The sequence below is a fragment of the Melanotaenia boesemani genome, chromosome 4, assembly GCF_017639745.1.
Source record: "Melanotaenia boesemani isolate fMelBoe1 chromosome 4, fMelBoe1.pri, whole genome shotgun sequence".
In the NCBI taxonomy this organism is placed as follows: Eukaryota; Metazoa; Chordata; class Actinopteri; order Atheriniformes; family Melanotaeniidae; genus Melanotaenia; species Melanotaenia boesemani.
The window spans coordinates 21147289-21162030 of record NC_055685.1 but is presented as its reverse complement, the minus strand read 5'-3'; the positions used below and the strand labels follow the sequence as shown (position 1 = coordinate 21162030).

Genomic DNA, 14742 nt, shown 5'->3' with positions numbered 1-14742 from the left:
TTGTTCTCCCTTACTGTATAGCCCAATAAATAAGATTCAATATGGTCAATTTCACTCTTTCTTTGGACTCAGAAAGTTTATACTCTTTCTTTTGGATTCAACAACATCCCTGTGTCTACATGTGTAAAGGGAACCAAAACTAAACACACCAATACTGTGAATAAAATTTGGGGGGAATTGGAACTTTACTGGACACATTTGTGCTAAACATTTGTGAGTACATGAGTCTACTAAATACTAAATAAAGATTGGTCTAGATGGTGGTTAAATCATAACTTAATAAAATAAGAAAATACATGCTTGTGCATGTTTGTTTGTTTCCTATGAAATGCACTTACTCCAACACGTCCAAATTCACAAGCAAGGTCCAGAGGAGTTTTTCCCGCCGTATCAGAGATACACGGATTGGACTGGTGTTGTAGCAGCATCTCTGACTGTAAAACACACACACACATACAAATCTTGCTGTGGCATCTGAGATTCCTATTTTGTTACAAGCCCATTTCATGCATACATTAGCAGATCTACAAAACAGATACACACACCTCACAAAAACATATACAAGTTTTGTACACAGTAAAACATCCACAGCACCCACACACACATAAAGTTACCCCATCGTAGTGTCCATGCTGAGCTGACAGGTGCAGAGGGATCTGTCCTTCATCTGACTGTCCGTTGACTGATGAGCCTGCCTTCAGCAGCATTTTCATTGGTTCAGTCTTCCCCTGCCATGCAGCATAATGCAGAGGACGCATTCCTACACAAAACACACACACACACACACACACACACACACACACACACACACACACACACACACACACACACACACACACATACACACACAGACAAACACAGACAAACACAGAGCCGGAAAGACAGCACAATAAAACACAGACATACAAGACCCCACAAGGACATGCACGCAGACACAAAGATGAGCATATGAATGCATGCAAATACACTGTTTTATAAACAGACAAATCAGTTTGCAATTACGTAGCCTGCAGATAAAAATGATAACACAGATAAAAATAAAAATAATAATATTTTCTCTCACTGAATCAATAAACTTGAATGTTGGCCATTGACCTCTTCAATAAAATATTATAACATGCTTGTCATGTTGCAAGAACCAGTTTAACTGTAAGTGTTGTCGCTTGAGTTAAATTAAAGATATGTGTTAAAGACTAAACAATTAATGGACTGAATACAAAAGTATCTGATATCTCCTCTCAGCCCTATGTGAGATATTTTTTTAAAAGTTTCTACTGACTGCAAAATTGTGATGAACACTGTTATTATTTTTCAATCACCTGTTGTCTATATCTCATTTATGGATGATTTGAGAAAATAGTCAATTGCATAATTGATAATTAGAATTGTTAGGTGTTGCCATAACTGCCTCACCAAACAGCTGCAGGCTCAGACACAGCTCTCACTGTGGAAATGACATCTTAGAGGTTGACATGTTTATGACCCTTTGCAACCCTGGAAATATTGTTTATGCAAGCAACACACTCATGGGGCATTGGAGACAAACAGCCCCGAGTAAAAGGGCAAGAAAACCCTTATCAGTGTCTTGACATAGCCTAAGCAGACTTTAAGGGGAACAGGACAACACAATCCTACCCTGGAGCTATCCAGATAACGTACGGTAATGCAAAGTACTATTAGGAGCAGGGAAAAAATCAACATGGAATCATTTTCAGTACTTGAGGACAACGAACTCTGCTTTGCAAGAGCAACTGCATGTATCAGTGGGCATGTTTCTTAAGGCATCAATCTCAGACCCCAGCCGTAATATTAGAGATGAGCCATGTTGTCAAACTGACTAAAGAGGACCTCTAGGGTCCAATGGCATGAGAGAGATGTGATTCAGAGGGGAGATGGTGGCAGTATAAAGACACTCAGCAGCTGCTAGTGTTATAGAAGCTAAACCCTTAATATGAAGAAAGGAAGCAAAACACTGTTAGAGTTTCAAAGAAAAGTTGTGTTTTGGTGATTTAGAACAAGAAGGGAGGATTTCACTTTGACTGTGCTGAAAAAGAACAACACTAACCCTGACACCTCTGAAGAAGAGCTCCATGCAATGCACCTGGCCTAATTTCAAAAGGATCTTTTGCAAAATCCCCTTTCTGATGTAGAGATTTTCTGTTTCTCTTAGTATTACTCACATCTAGACAAGACCATGTTAAAAAAAACAAACACACCCAAAACAGATATGTCAGATTAAAGTGGGTGATTTCTTTTCAAAATATTCAGTTTTCCCACAATGGTCATGAGTAATGAAAATGTGATAATCCTAGCAAAAAACCATATTTTGCTTTTGGAAATACCCATCATTATGTTACAAGGATTGTCCTGGCAGAGTTGTATACTTAATAGCTGATAGCTTCATTTTAATTTTTATCATAATTTTGGACAGGATGTTTAGCCCAGAGGCCTGCAGGATGTCCAGGTCGATGAACTTATGCTGGCATTTTTCTTAATGAGAGGAAACAGCTCACTCTAAGATAGTGTTGGCTTTTTCGCAACTATTTGATCGATGGATCTAAGCCTGGAATAACTTCTTGGCTTCAACCTATCTTTTCTTTTTGGAGCCAAAACATCATCTTTAACTACAAAATGCTCCCCCAGCTAGCTTTCTTTGCAGTTAGTTGCTAACTTTGTCTGCATGCTGTCTGCTGCTGGGCATGGAGTCAAAAGCAAGGGCCTTTGTTTCTGTTTAAAAATGAGCTAAAAGATGCAAAATGCTTTGCAGAGTTGAGCTGGAATGTGGAACTATCTTTATTCAACTGCTGTCTCACACGCAAGCATTACATTTAGCTTATATCAGCTTTAAAATGATCAGAATTGGAATATTTTGTCATACAGTGTGAGCACTGCTCTGGACTGGGACATCTGTGTGTTTCAGTTCTAACGTTTCCTCAACACAGTCACAGAAACACCCGTTGAGGAGGTAGGGCCACGTGGTAAAGATGCCTGCCAGGTGTACGCCTCTATTTAGACACACGGGGCATGACTGACTGGGGAGCGCAGAGAGACTAGGCCTACATCCTGCAGGGATTATAACTCCCATCTGCCCTGAGATTTTCTCTTTTTTCTTCTACTAGAATCTGCCAATGTGGGATAGAGATATTCTCTGCTCTGCTTCCACTTGGCTCTCAGTCCTACAGCCATGAAGCCTTCATCCTCTATTTTCTATTTACTGTGCAAACAAATCTGTCACCTCTCATGCACACACGCACAAAAAAAAAGAAGAAAAGAAAAAAATGTTATAGCAACCCCAAAGTGCTCACTTTTTATTACATAAGCTGGTATTATTTGTCATTGAATGTGTGCATTGTTTTTAGCTCTTTTTTTCTAAGCAGCTTTATGTGCTTTGTGTCCATTTGTTGTATACATAGTGAGATGCAGTGAAAGTGTGAAAATTTTTGTGCATTTTTACCTTTATTATCTTTGATATCCACTGCAGCCTGGGCTTCCAACAGCAAAGAGATCAGCTCCTTGTTACCACTTAGAGCAGCATGGTGCAAAGGTGACAGCCTTCACACAGACACAGATCATGTGTAAAAATATACATATTCACATAAATATGGTGTGAGCCCTGAGTTTAACTTTGCTGAATTAATCTCCAGCGTACAGCTGCTCCGCCCCTTAGCTCCATGTGAGAGATGGGAGGGAGGGGGGGAAATGACCTACTTCCATTAATAAGCAATCTTACTACCCCGGAGTTGAGAGTACACATAGGGCATCTATGGGAGTGAGTGAGCATGTGTGTTTGTGTGTATGTGCGTTTAATGGATCCCTTGTGAACATAAGAGCCAGTCCCTGGAGTCAAATCAACAACTCATCAGTCATTACACAAGGAGCTGAGTCCAATTATCTGATTCCAACCAACACAATAAAAAGATCTTTGTTATCAGATGGCGCCAAATGGAACACAGTCATAAACTAAGCATGTGCACACAAAAGTTTAACCCATGATGTGCTTAAATATAGCCAAACCATATCCTAACATTTAGAACAATCTATATGTTTTAACACAGATTTAAGCAGATTAAATGTATTATAATATGGTTAGTTACACTAATGATCAGTTGCTCTTATTTAAAGGAGTTTGCTGTTCGTTCAGGATAACACAAGTCGGCCACGTTTTATGTCCAGATCCAGTACCAAGACATTTCAACTTTCTGTACTGTCCTCTCAAATGAGATCAATCCTCACAGGTGCTACACATAGTGCAGACAGGACTAAATGATTTTTAAGAAATTTTTCTCAGCTTAATTAAAAGGATTGCTCTGTCTCCTTACATTAGAAAACAAAAAATAAACAAAATACTCTTGTACATGTACACACAGCTACTATCAAGTCAAACTCGGAGCTAGGACATCGCCTACAATCTGTGTCAGTGAAAGAGGACATAACTTTCGAGGATGGAGCATCTGTTCATTATTCAATGATTAAAACCAGAGGAGCATTAGGATATAAACTTAACTAAAGCAATATTCACATAAAGTTATGTCAATATTAGTTCAGTTTGAAATATTCAACATAATGTAGGCCAATCCTGGCTCAGTTAGACAACCCAAAAACCAGTGTTTACACGTAAACCAACATATCATAATGGTTGTTTTGTACACTGAGTATTTCAGCTAGGTGCACTGAAAGATAACAAGAAAGACAGACGTTAACCAGTGCTCTCAAAGTCCCTGACTGCTGCTTGTTGCCTCTGTGCAAAGGAGTCCTCGAAAGCTACAAGACAGTCGGCAAACCTGAACACAGTGCAGTCTACTGGTTCTCAACACCTGCATGATGTTTGAAAGCCCACACATCTGTGTGGTCAGTGTTAATGAGGAAAGGTGGCCGACAGTGGAGGTGTGACAAGGTGGTCTCCTTAGTGTCATTAGAGCGCCATCTCTGTGTGAAAAGGGTTTATGATAGTTTATGGAATTCTTGTAGATGGAAACTATGGTGACAGAAAAGGTCACTCCTACACAGAACATGGAGGGAGCTTATACCAAAAACCTTTATATGATCATCCGTGTTGATTTGTAAATTATGACTTCTGATTTAACTTTACCTTTTGTTAAAAAGAAAAGAAATGATAGAATAAGGAAAACTGAGCAACTACAGCATGACCTGATAATCTTAATTCTTCCTTCCTCTCATGTCTTTAAATATCTAGTAACCGCTCAGATTTATCATGCTGTGCTGACCTCCAGGTTGGCAGCCTACATCCCAAATAAAACAACTTAGGGAGGTCTAATGTAATGTTGAATTATGGACTCAGATATTTTGCTCTGAACAATTTATAATACTATTGTTAGTTTCTTTTTAGTCTATGAAAAGGAAAGGGTAAATATGAGGGGAGGAAGGAAATGATGGTAGAGGTAAGATGAGCGTGATGAAAGGATGGCTGGATGAATTGTTGCCCCTTACCCATCTGCATCCTGGATGTTGACATTGACCCGCTTTGCTGCTCCAAGGAGCTCTGAAAGAGAAAAAGAGTGAAAATCTCTTTTTAAAACTGTGCAAATTGAAGCCAGTGACAAATATATTCAGCTCTCTAGTACAGATTTTCTAGTTTACCACTACTTGTGCTGCTGGAGTTACACTTTCACTTCTGACAGCTTTAAACAAACCATCTGCCACCAAGTTCACTATTACAATAAAAAGCTATGAAGACAGCAAAAGAAGGCATTTGGTAAACTAAATAAGTATTTTTTTAACATATAACAATGACTTATTTGTTTAAGAAGCAATAATTCTTTAATACTTCTTATTAAATAACAACTCAACTATCCAAAGTCACTCTGTGACTGTTTTATGATATTCAGGAGGCTGGATGGAACCAGATGGCTTTATAGTTTAGTTTACATTTAAAACAACTGGATCCACGAGACAGAGTTTAGCACATAACCTTCCATAAAACCACATCCTGGCATTTGTATTTATCCTCCCATTTAAAAGTTTATTCAGACTAATGACCAGGATCTATGTCTAAGTTTACGTACTAAAAGAGTTTTTAAACTAATTTATGAAAGCTAGAAGGTCTGTGTGCAAATATATTAGAATTGATTTTTTTCTATTTATTGAATCATAAATGTTTTCTACACCAGACAAATTATACCTTTATTTACCAATGGATTTTAAGTAAATGAATAATTAAAATGATTATACATTTGAAAGCCAAATTTTGTTTAATTTTTCTATAGAGATTGCGTAACACATTTCAGCACTGCATATAATCTGGTTAAATAGGGACTTGGGAAGGTTTCTATTTCACTGTTTAAGGTGGTTATTAAGGTTCATTTATCAGTTTAATTGATGGAAAAGTCCTTAAACTTCATGAAAGTCCACTAATTGTTTGTTGGAATTGTACTTGCAGATTTTGGGGGATTTTTCTGTCTTCCATGTGATTTTGCTTCCGTATATCTCGGTGTGATTGATCTGTATCTGTATGTGATTATGGGATTGATTAACAGCAATAGCTTTAAAGGAAAATAATGAAGATGGAAAAAAAAGGAGGAAAAAATATTCCAAAAAGAAGACAGAAAACACAGCTTGTATTTCTGCTTCTGCTTCTCTCTTTTATTTTTTATTTTTTTTGTCAGACTCATAATCCACAGGCCGTAATCTGTAGCTATTCTGTAATCTGCGGAAAAGCTTCTCCCTCTCTCTGCAGCTCTATCTGCACTTCATCCCTTCATCCTGCCTTCACACTCTAATTTTCCATGTAATTTGCTAAAGAGTGCTCGCTGATTGGTGGTTCTGCTGTTTCTGTTTACACTCTGCAGCTGACACATGCATTCATGTGTGAGAGTTAGAGAGTGGGTGTTGGTGTGCATGCGTATAGGTCCCCCCTATCCATCTTGGATTAAAAAGAAGAACCATCCCTTCCCCCCAGCTGATGAATCAATGTGTACAGATATCCATGTCAGCATCAGACTAACACAGAGCCACACAAACCCCTAAAGAACACAAATGTGGTGTGATGTGTATGCAGGGCTGTAAAGATAAAGTCACTGCCCTCTAAAATTTCATGACCATCTTTTTTTTTCTTTGTATAACTTTTAGTTTTTGAGTTGTTTTGAAATGCTCAATTACACTTTGGTTAGTTATTTTCAAACAGTTTCAGTTCATTCATGCACGTTTGTCTCATCTTGTTTGCTACACATCTGTGTTTAGATTTTATTACATTCCTGGTTTTTCTTTGCCCAATGCAAATCCTCACTGTTGGTTTTATTTCTAGCTTCTGTTCACAACTCTGTTTTATTCTGCATTTGGATTATTTTGTTGTTGGACGACTAGCTTTGCAAAAAAAAAAAAAAAAGAAATCAACCTTATTTTGGAACCACTCCTAAAGGAGACTATCATCTCAAAAATTCATTCATTTAATTCATATCATCTGTTTCTTTTGCTCAAAATCATTTCATACAGTTATGAACTACTACCTGGCTTGAACTGCTTGGTTGAAATCTATACCATGATACTTCTCCATCAGCGTCCTTGGATCAGGGTTCATATTTTTTATAATAATTTTAGGCATAACACTGCAACTGAGCCATGGTTACTATGGCAACCTATCAATGAACCATTCTCACAGGCTGTCAATCACTTGGCAGGCATTACCATAAAACTATTTCCCAACATCTCCCTCAAATTGTAGCCATAGTTCAATCCACAATGTATTTGACAGGAAATCCCATCATTCGCTTTCAATTTGGGAAACTCTCATTCTTAACGGAGAAATGAGGCTGTAGCTTCTGCCTAGAAAAGCAGCCTTAAACAAATCTGAATCCTAAACCTCTGGTGAGGTGAAATGGAGGGTTTGTCTGGAGGTTTCATTACCAAAGATGTTCTGAAGTCCAGCTTTTATAACCTTTGACTTCACTTGTCATCAAGCATTTGCTGTTTCAGTGTGTGAATTTCAGTTTCAATAGGCCTTCACACCGTCTTCGATGCTCAGGCCAAGCAAGACAAGACTGCCAACTCTGGAGCCTTGAGCATGTGTTGTAAAAAAGAAGTGTGTGGTGTAACATGCCATTAAGACTAGTTTATTAATGCCCAGAGCCAAATCAAAAGGTGCACATGTGTACATGTATAAAGTCTATACACGTCCATACCATCTCATTAAGATAGGCACACTTTACATGGCTTAATTGGATTATTGCTTACTCTGATTATGACCTTATTTAGGTTAAGATAATGCGAAAAGGTACATAACAAATACATAACAAGTAAATACAGCCATCAAAGAAAGACAAAGAAGTAGGGATTGTTTAAGGGGAAAGTAATGAGATATTTATACATTACTGTGTAAAAACTGTGCAAAAGTTTATTTATGCCTGTATCTATCACATATTACCTTCAGGGAGGCGCTATGGGCTCCAAATTTATTCTGCAGCATGATAATGACCTGAAACATGCAACTGGAATAAATAAAAAGTGTCTTCAGAGAGCAGAAGAATGAGGAGTCCTTGAGATTGAACAGTTTATACCTTATTTATGACATAATGAAGGCAGTCTTGGACCACATAATGAGACGGATGACAAGGAAACAAACAGAATCCACTTTAGTGCTGTGGTTCAGATAAGACACAATAATTGCACACTCTGGCTAGGATTATTTCAGCACTAAATTAGTCATACTTTACCAAGGAATTTTTAATGTTTAGTTAATTAACAGTAATTGTGGTTTGCTACTCGCTGCTCTTTAATAGAGCAGCTGGTTCAAAATGATGCTACAGGTACTTGCTTGATGAAACGGCAACACCATACCTTAATATATCTGTCTATAAAAGAACCGTCCCAAAAAAGTAGCTCCCTGATCATAGATAAGGGCTGTGATCATTAGGACTGCACACTATCAAAAATGCGATAAATAGTAATCCCTTTATTTGCATCTAACACTTCAAACGCTGCTGTGCATTCATGCTCATAGGGAATAAAACGATTCTGGAAACCTACTCCATGTAGATGCTAATGGTTGCGGCAATAGACCACATGGAATGAGCATTGTGATGTGGACGCAGAAGAACTTGTGGCTAAAAAGAACAGCACATTGGCTATTTGGAACTACGACTGCGAGAATACATGCTGAATACTTGTGCTAACCACCAGAGGAAACAGCAAATCTCCACTGCCACCTGCAGTATAACTACAAGGAGCAATATAAGGAGTTCCTAAAATCTAGCATTAGCTAATGTTAATGTTAAGTCAATATTATATTCAACTTTCAACAGTGTTATCACATTTTGCATATTTTACTAGTGTCGTGCAGCCCTAGCGGCCATTGCCACAGTCAAAATATTTCTCACATGTAAGAGATTTATTTTAATGAATTAAAAAAAAGAAAACATTCCCAAATGGAAATGCTTTGTTATGCTCACTTAAGTGGGAGCCGGTACAGATTTTTAGTTTAAATTATTTTAAAGTCACACTCAGCCTCTCAGTCTGATTATCACAAAAGGTGATTAATTAAAATTCAGTGTTTGAATGTTTGCAGTGGAAACTAATAGAACAAACCTAAGGATGTGTCTGAATATATTCACAGCTTTTTTCATAGTTTTTCTTTTATATTAAGAAATATATTTTATAACAAACATATGATTGTGTGATTTCAAAGCTGTGCCACAGAGCTCCGTTTTTACCCAGCAGTGACTGAAAAATGCATTACTCCTGCACAATGCTGCACTGCATGTCCACTCAGTACAAACTATAAGTTTCCTCTGCAGTTATTTATTTTGAGTCAATAAAACATACAAACATCGTAGTTCCTGAAATTTCTGACCACAGCAGTGAGATTCTGGTAAGGACGATTGATGCTTCATTTTCTCTAGTTTGACTCATATTGTTTTTGTTGTGTATGTGTATGTGAGCTGTTTGTTTTCTTAAATAGTTTACTTATGTTTCAGGATAGCACCTGCTCTTTTTTAAAGAATGGATACACATCATAGGCGTAAATCCTGAGGGGGGAATACAGGGACGTGACCCCCCCCCCACCCCCCCCTTTCCATGAATTTGTCCCCCTAAATCACTGTAAACACAAACAATAAAATTATTTTAAATATAGCACAACACAAGTGGTGCAAATTCTAAACGTTTAGATTAGAAACTACCAATAGAAAGAACTAGAGACTCTTAAAGGTAAGTCTGCCAACAGCAAATTTAAGATTCCAGCAGAGATTTCCTGGGTATATCTTAAATATCTATATCACGGCAGATCCAGGCGTACTTTAATGGATTAGTATCTGGAAAATAAATCCAATCTTTGTCTGTCTCTGAATGCCAGAGAGCAAACATTGTTCTCCTTTTAGCACAGCTGGCAGTGACTGTGAGTATTTCACTGCACATGAGAGCAAACAGAGTAGTTTATTTTATTGTGTCATTATCAAAGATCAAAGCGTTTTAGTCACTTAAACTGCTTAAAATCACAAACAGCATATTAGCTTTTGCTAATTACTGTTACATAATTTAATTAAACACATATTTGTTTATAAAGTACCAATAACTTTAATGCGTTTCAGTGCTTAATGATGGGTAAATAAAATTAGACTAAGGTTTTGTGTCTTGTTTCAAAGTTGGTTTATTAAATGAAAGTGGCCTCACTCTGTGGTTCTTTTTCCCACACATCCAACATGGGAATACATCTTCTAGCACTTCTACTCTCCCATCAGTTTTAGGAGTCACAATCTCCACCCAAACTTCCCCTTAAGTCATATCAGTAATTTAATTATAACATCTTTTGGTGAATTTCCTCTGGGCGCTCAGTCATCCTGCAGTCTGAAGATCCTGAAATGCCTCCATATGTGTTTCTTGCTGTGAATGAACATTTGTTTCCATGTCAGCCCTGTTACTAACTGGTAACTGCAACTAGCACGTGCTCAGACTGGCTCAGGGTTGGATCAGCTTAGAAGAATGGGTGGATCTTTATTGACAAATGGACTCTTCTGAACAAAGACACTAAGTATCTGGATTAGTATTAAGATAATATTCGAGTGAGTCAAAAAGATTCATGATCAATATTTAGTTCAATGGGCAAAAACAAAGAACAAATAACAAGTAATCAGAACAACAGAGGCCATAAGAGCCAAAGTAAAATAAGGAGGTGATTGACAAATTATACACTTAATATCTTAGCTGACTTTTTGTAGTAAAAATTTCTGCTCTGTTGTCCAATGTGGATTTTTGTAACACCCCCCCCCCCCCCCCCCCCCCCCCCCCCCCCCCCCCCCAAAAAAAAAGAAGTTAATATCACAGTATACACTGAAAATTATTAGGTCATTTACCTCACAACCCCCCCCCCCCCCCTATGTGCCAAGACATGGCAGCCCACTAATCTCGAGATAGGTTAAAAAAGCATGTCAATTGAATTTTTGTATAAAGCTACTAATTGTGACTGTGGGAGCTAATGACAGCTCATAACATAAGCCGTTTGTTACATTTCTAGGTCATTCCATGCAGTCACTCCCAGCATTTTTCATTTATTTGGTATGAAGTCTGGTATGAAAAATTCAGAAAATTCTATGGTATTGGTACAGACTAAGAAATTTCTGCTAATGTGACATCCTGAATCAGGATATAGTTGGAAGACAGATTATGCAACTGCTGGAGAAAGCAGGACGAGCTGTTTCACCCTCTTTTCAGGCTTTATGCTAAAATGGTAGCTACCTCTGAATATCGAATCCCTGGCAGGGAGACATTTCAGGTGTTTCCCAAAATGTGGAAATTGTCTTCTTATTTCCCAAGACTTAAAAATGTGCCAGGAACCAAGCCATGCTGTGCAGTGAAGTGGCCTTACATGCGCCTGTGCCTACCTCAATTGCTTTAATCCTCAAAAATCCATTTGTGCCATTTTGACAGTACAAACAACCAACACAGAGACACCCCACCCACCCACCTAACCTGCCACACTGCTGCTCTGAACTTCATTAGCATTCTATTAATAATACAAACACAGTCAGGCACATGACTAACACCCAATGTGTCAAGAGCATTTCTGTTCATGCTTGCATGCAATTGTGTGTTTTGTGTGTCCAAGGAGTGTTTCAGCTTGTGTGTTTGTAAAGGCAACACTCCTCCAGCAGGGAATCCTGGCTTACTGTTTAATAATGCAAACATAAACCTGGATTCACACACTTCCACACACATACCACCCACTAACACACACTGTCTACTTAGCTCTCTGCATCCATATCTCACTGTTTCACTCCTTCTGTCCTGCACCCTCACAAGCCACCCTCCTCACCCTGAGTCCTCCTCCCCTGTTCTCTTTGTCAGTGTGCAGCAGCCTGAGCACTCACAGCTGATCTGTTCTGGCATTTGAGGAAAAGCATTTTTCTTTTCCACAGCACAGTTGGAATGTCCAAAGACAAACGTGGACACACAAGAGGAGAGGAGAGGAGAGGAGGAGAGAGGAGGAGAGAGGAGAGGAGAGGAGAGCAAATGAGACGAGAGGGCAAAAAGACTCAAGGATAGAAGGAGAGCAGGAAAGTAGGTGACGGAGAGGAACCGAGAGGGGCTGTGTGGTGAGATGTGAGAGGAGGAGAGCAGTTTCAAGGCTGTAATTGAAATCTAATTATCACCTCAAGTCCCAGCTGAATCCACGGGCCCTCGCGCACACGCATGTTCCAGCGTCACAAATGTGCGTGCACGGAAATGTCTGCACGTGTACGATCATCACATTATTACCACTAACATCTGGCGTCTTCACACACGAATAATCCCCCCTGTCCCGAGAGCAGTGTAGAACCTTTGTGTATACTTCTACCTCTCACATGAGCGCACGCACATCATCTCCAGTGTGTACAAACAAACACACGTAAATTTTATGCATTCATGCAGACGCAAGTATAAATACATTAACTGTAGAAGATGGGGTGACAAGCATCCCTAATTTCTAATTGCATCCTGATGACGGTTCTCACACATGTGCAACGTCATCACTATCGCACACTCAACGTCAAAGCCCAAACACACGCAAACATGCCTGCAGGACAACGTGCGCACACACACACAAACACAGTGAACCATTTAGGTTAGATGGCACATCAGATTTAGCCTACGCTGTCCTGACCTGGTAACGACGGGTAGTGTTTGTGTGTGTGTGTGTGTGTGCATGTGTGTGTTTGTCAATGACAGGAAGGATGGATGGATACTAACTGGCTTTTCCTGGCCGTGGTCTCTGTAGAAGCCGCTGAGCTGTCAGCAAGTCCTCGGTCTTCACGGCCTGGAGCAGCTCCTGGTCCTTCCCCATGTCCCCTCTGTCCCACCCCGGTCCGCTCGGTCCAGCTCTCTTCCACTGAGCGCCCCTCTCTCCTCCGTTAATCCTCTGCTACATCCTGCCGTCGCTCCCGGCCTCCCGCTGGAGCTGGGGCGCAGAGGGATGGTCTGGGATGCTCCGATTCGGCCAGGAGTCCAGTGCAAATTCCTGCCTATACGTCCCCCTTCCCCTCCACGTTGTACCACCGACCCACGCAGACTGACTGACCGCCCGGACCTCGCGCTCTGCCGGGGATGCTCTCCGGCCGCGAAGGGAACAATCGCAACAGATTCCACAGATTCTGTCCGCGTGACGATTTCACCGGGTTTATGTGCGTGCGCGTTAAGTGCGTGTAAAAGATGGAGCTCGAGCGCCCTCCTGTATGATGGGTCAAACCCCGCACCGCTAAAAAAAAAAAATCTCAGGAGCCCTCAATCCCTACGATGGCATGCGCGGGTCGCTGATGTTTGACGTGCGACCGCTGCCGCCCCCGCGGAGAGCTGGACCAGTTCGCGCTGGACCCAATGTGCGCGCGCGCACACTCTGTAACACACAGAAACAGACACAGTTATTTATGGAATTACATAAGCAGTGGACCAGTTGTACGCGTTTTACTCCAGTTGTAATCTCAGTCTTCGCGCATGTACAGGAGCGCAGGTCGAGGTAGCCCAGACCGTTCCTGAAATTATAACCTGCTCAGTCAGTCGCGTGCAAGAGCGCGAGAGTAACAGGCAGTTTTCGGTCTTGTGAGCCTATGGGACACTCATTGCACAGATCTAGCTACAATATCCACATGAAACTAAATATGGTGTCATTTTATTCACTTCCTCAGCTCCTGTTGCTCAGTTTGTTTAAATCAAATGATTCGTTTTGCCTCCCTCCATGACTCATACATCCTCCATAACTTCCCTATGAAAACCATTTCAGCTTTTATTATTATTAAATGGAGCTTTTTAACTAGTTTGCCCTTGCCTCAAAGTGTGTCATAGCAGTGATGATATCACACCAACATGTTTAAGGTTAATGAGAGAGAGAGATAAATTGAGGAAAAGAAGGTTTATGTATGTATGTCTCTGTGGTGCAGGGCTAATTTAGAAAGGGGCCACTGTCAGTCAGATTTAGAACAGTAAGTAGAACAAATTATAGAAGTTTTTATTTTTAATGTACAAGCGGTACATTGTGTACAACAGAGAGCCAAGACTGTCTTATGTAAAGAAAAGTTTTGGTTGGGGCAGGATCACTCGACTCAAGGGGCCATTGAGTTCTAATGACTGATGGCCTCCATTCAGACTAGTTGGCTTAGAAATAAATACATTTATCAGAAACAAATGTACATCATGTGTCAAGTCATAAAAGGATATTTCATGTGTCTACTGGTGTGTCTCTCTGAAATCAGTGTGGAGTAAAGATTAAATTTGAATGTCAGATTTTAAACTTGAAACCACTTAATCTACATTCAAGTGTTCTGC

At 39.9% G+C, this 14742-nt stretch overlaps 1 protein-coding gene across 3 annotated transcripts in view; it reads right to left on the bottom strand.

Annotated features, from left to right (window-relative positions):
- Window positions 1-13847, bottom strand: part of si:dkeyp-9d4.3 (caskin-1) — a 36599-nt gene extending 22752 nt beyond the window's left edge. For all 3 annotated transcript variants that reach the window (XM_041982902.1, XM_041982903.1, XM_041982904.1), the window contains exons 1-5: window positions 13174-13847; window positions 5449-5500; window positions 3455-3552; window positions 615-760; window positions 339-434 (exon numbers count right to left, since the gene is read on the bottom strand). In XM_041982902.1, the coding sequence (XP_041838836.1) occupies window positions 339-434; window positions 615-760; window positions 3455-3552; window positions 5449-5500; window positions 13174-13267 (486 nt within the window). In that variant the 5' untranslated portion in view covers window positions 13268-13847. The remainder of the gene's footprint in view (window positions 1-338; window positions 435-614; window positions 761-3454; window positions 3553-5448; window positions 5501-13173) is intronic.
- Between the last annotated feature and the right edge of the window lie 895 nt (window positions 13848-14742).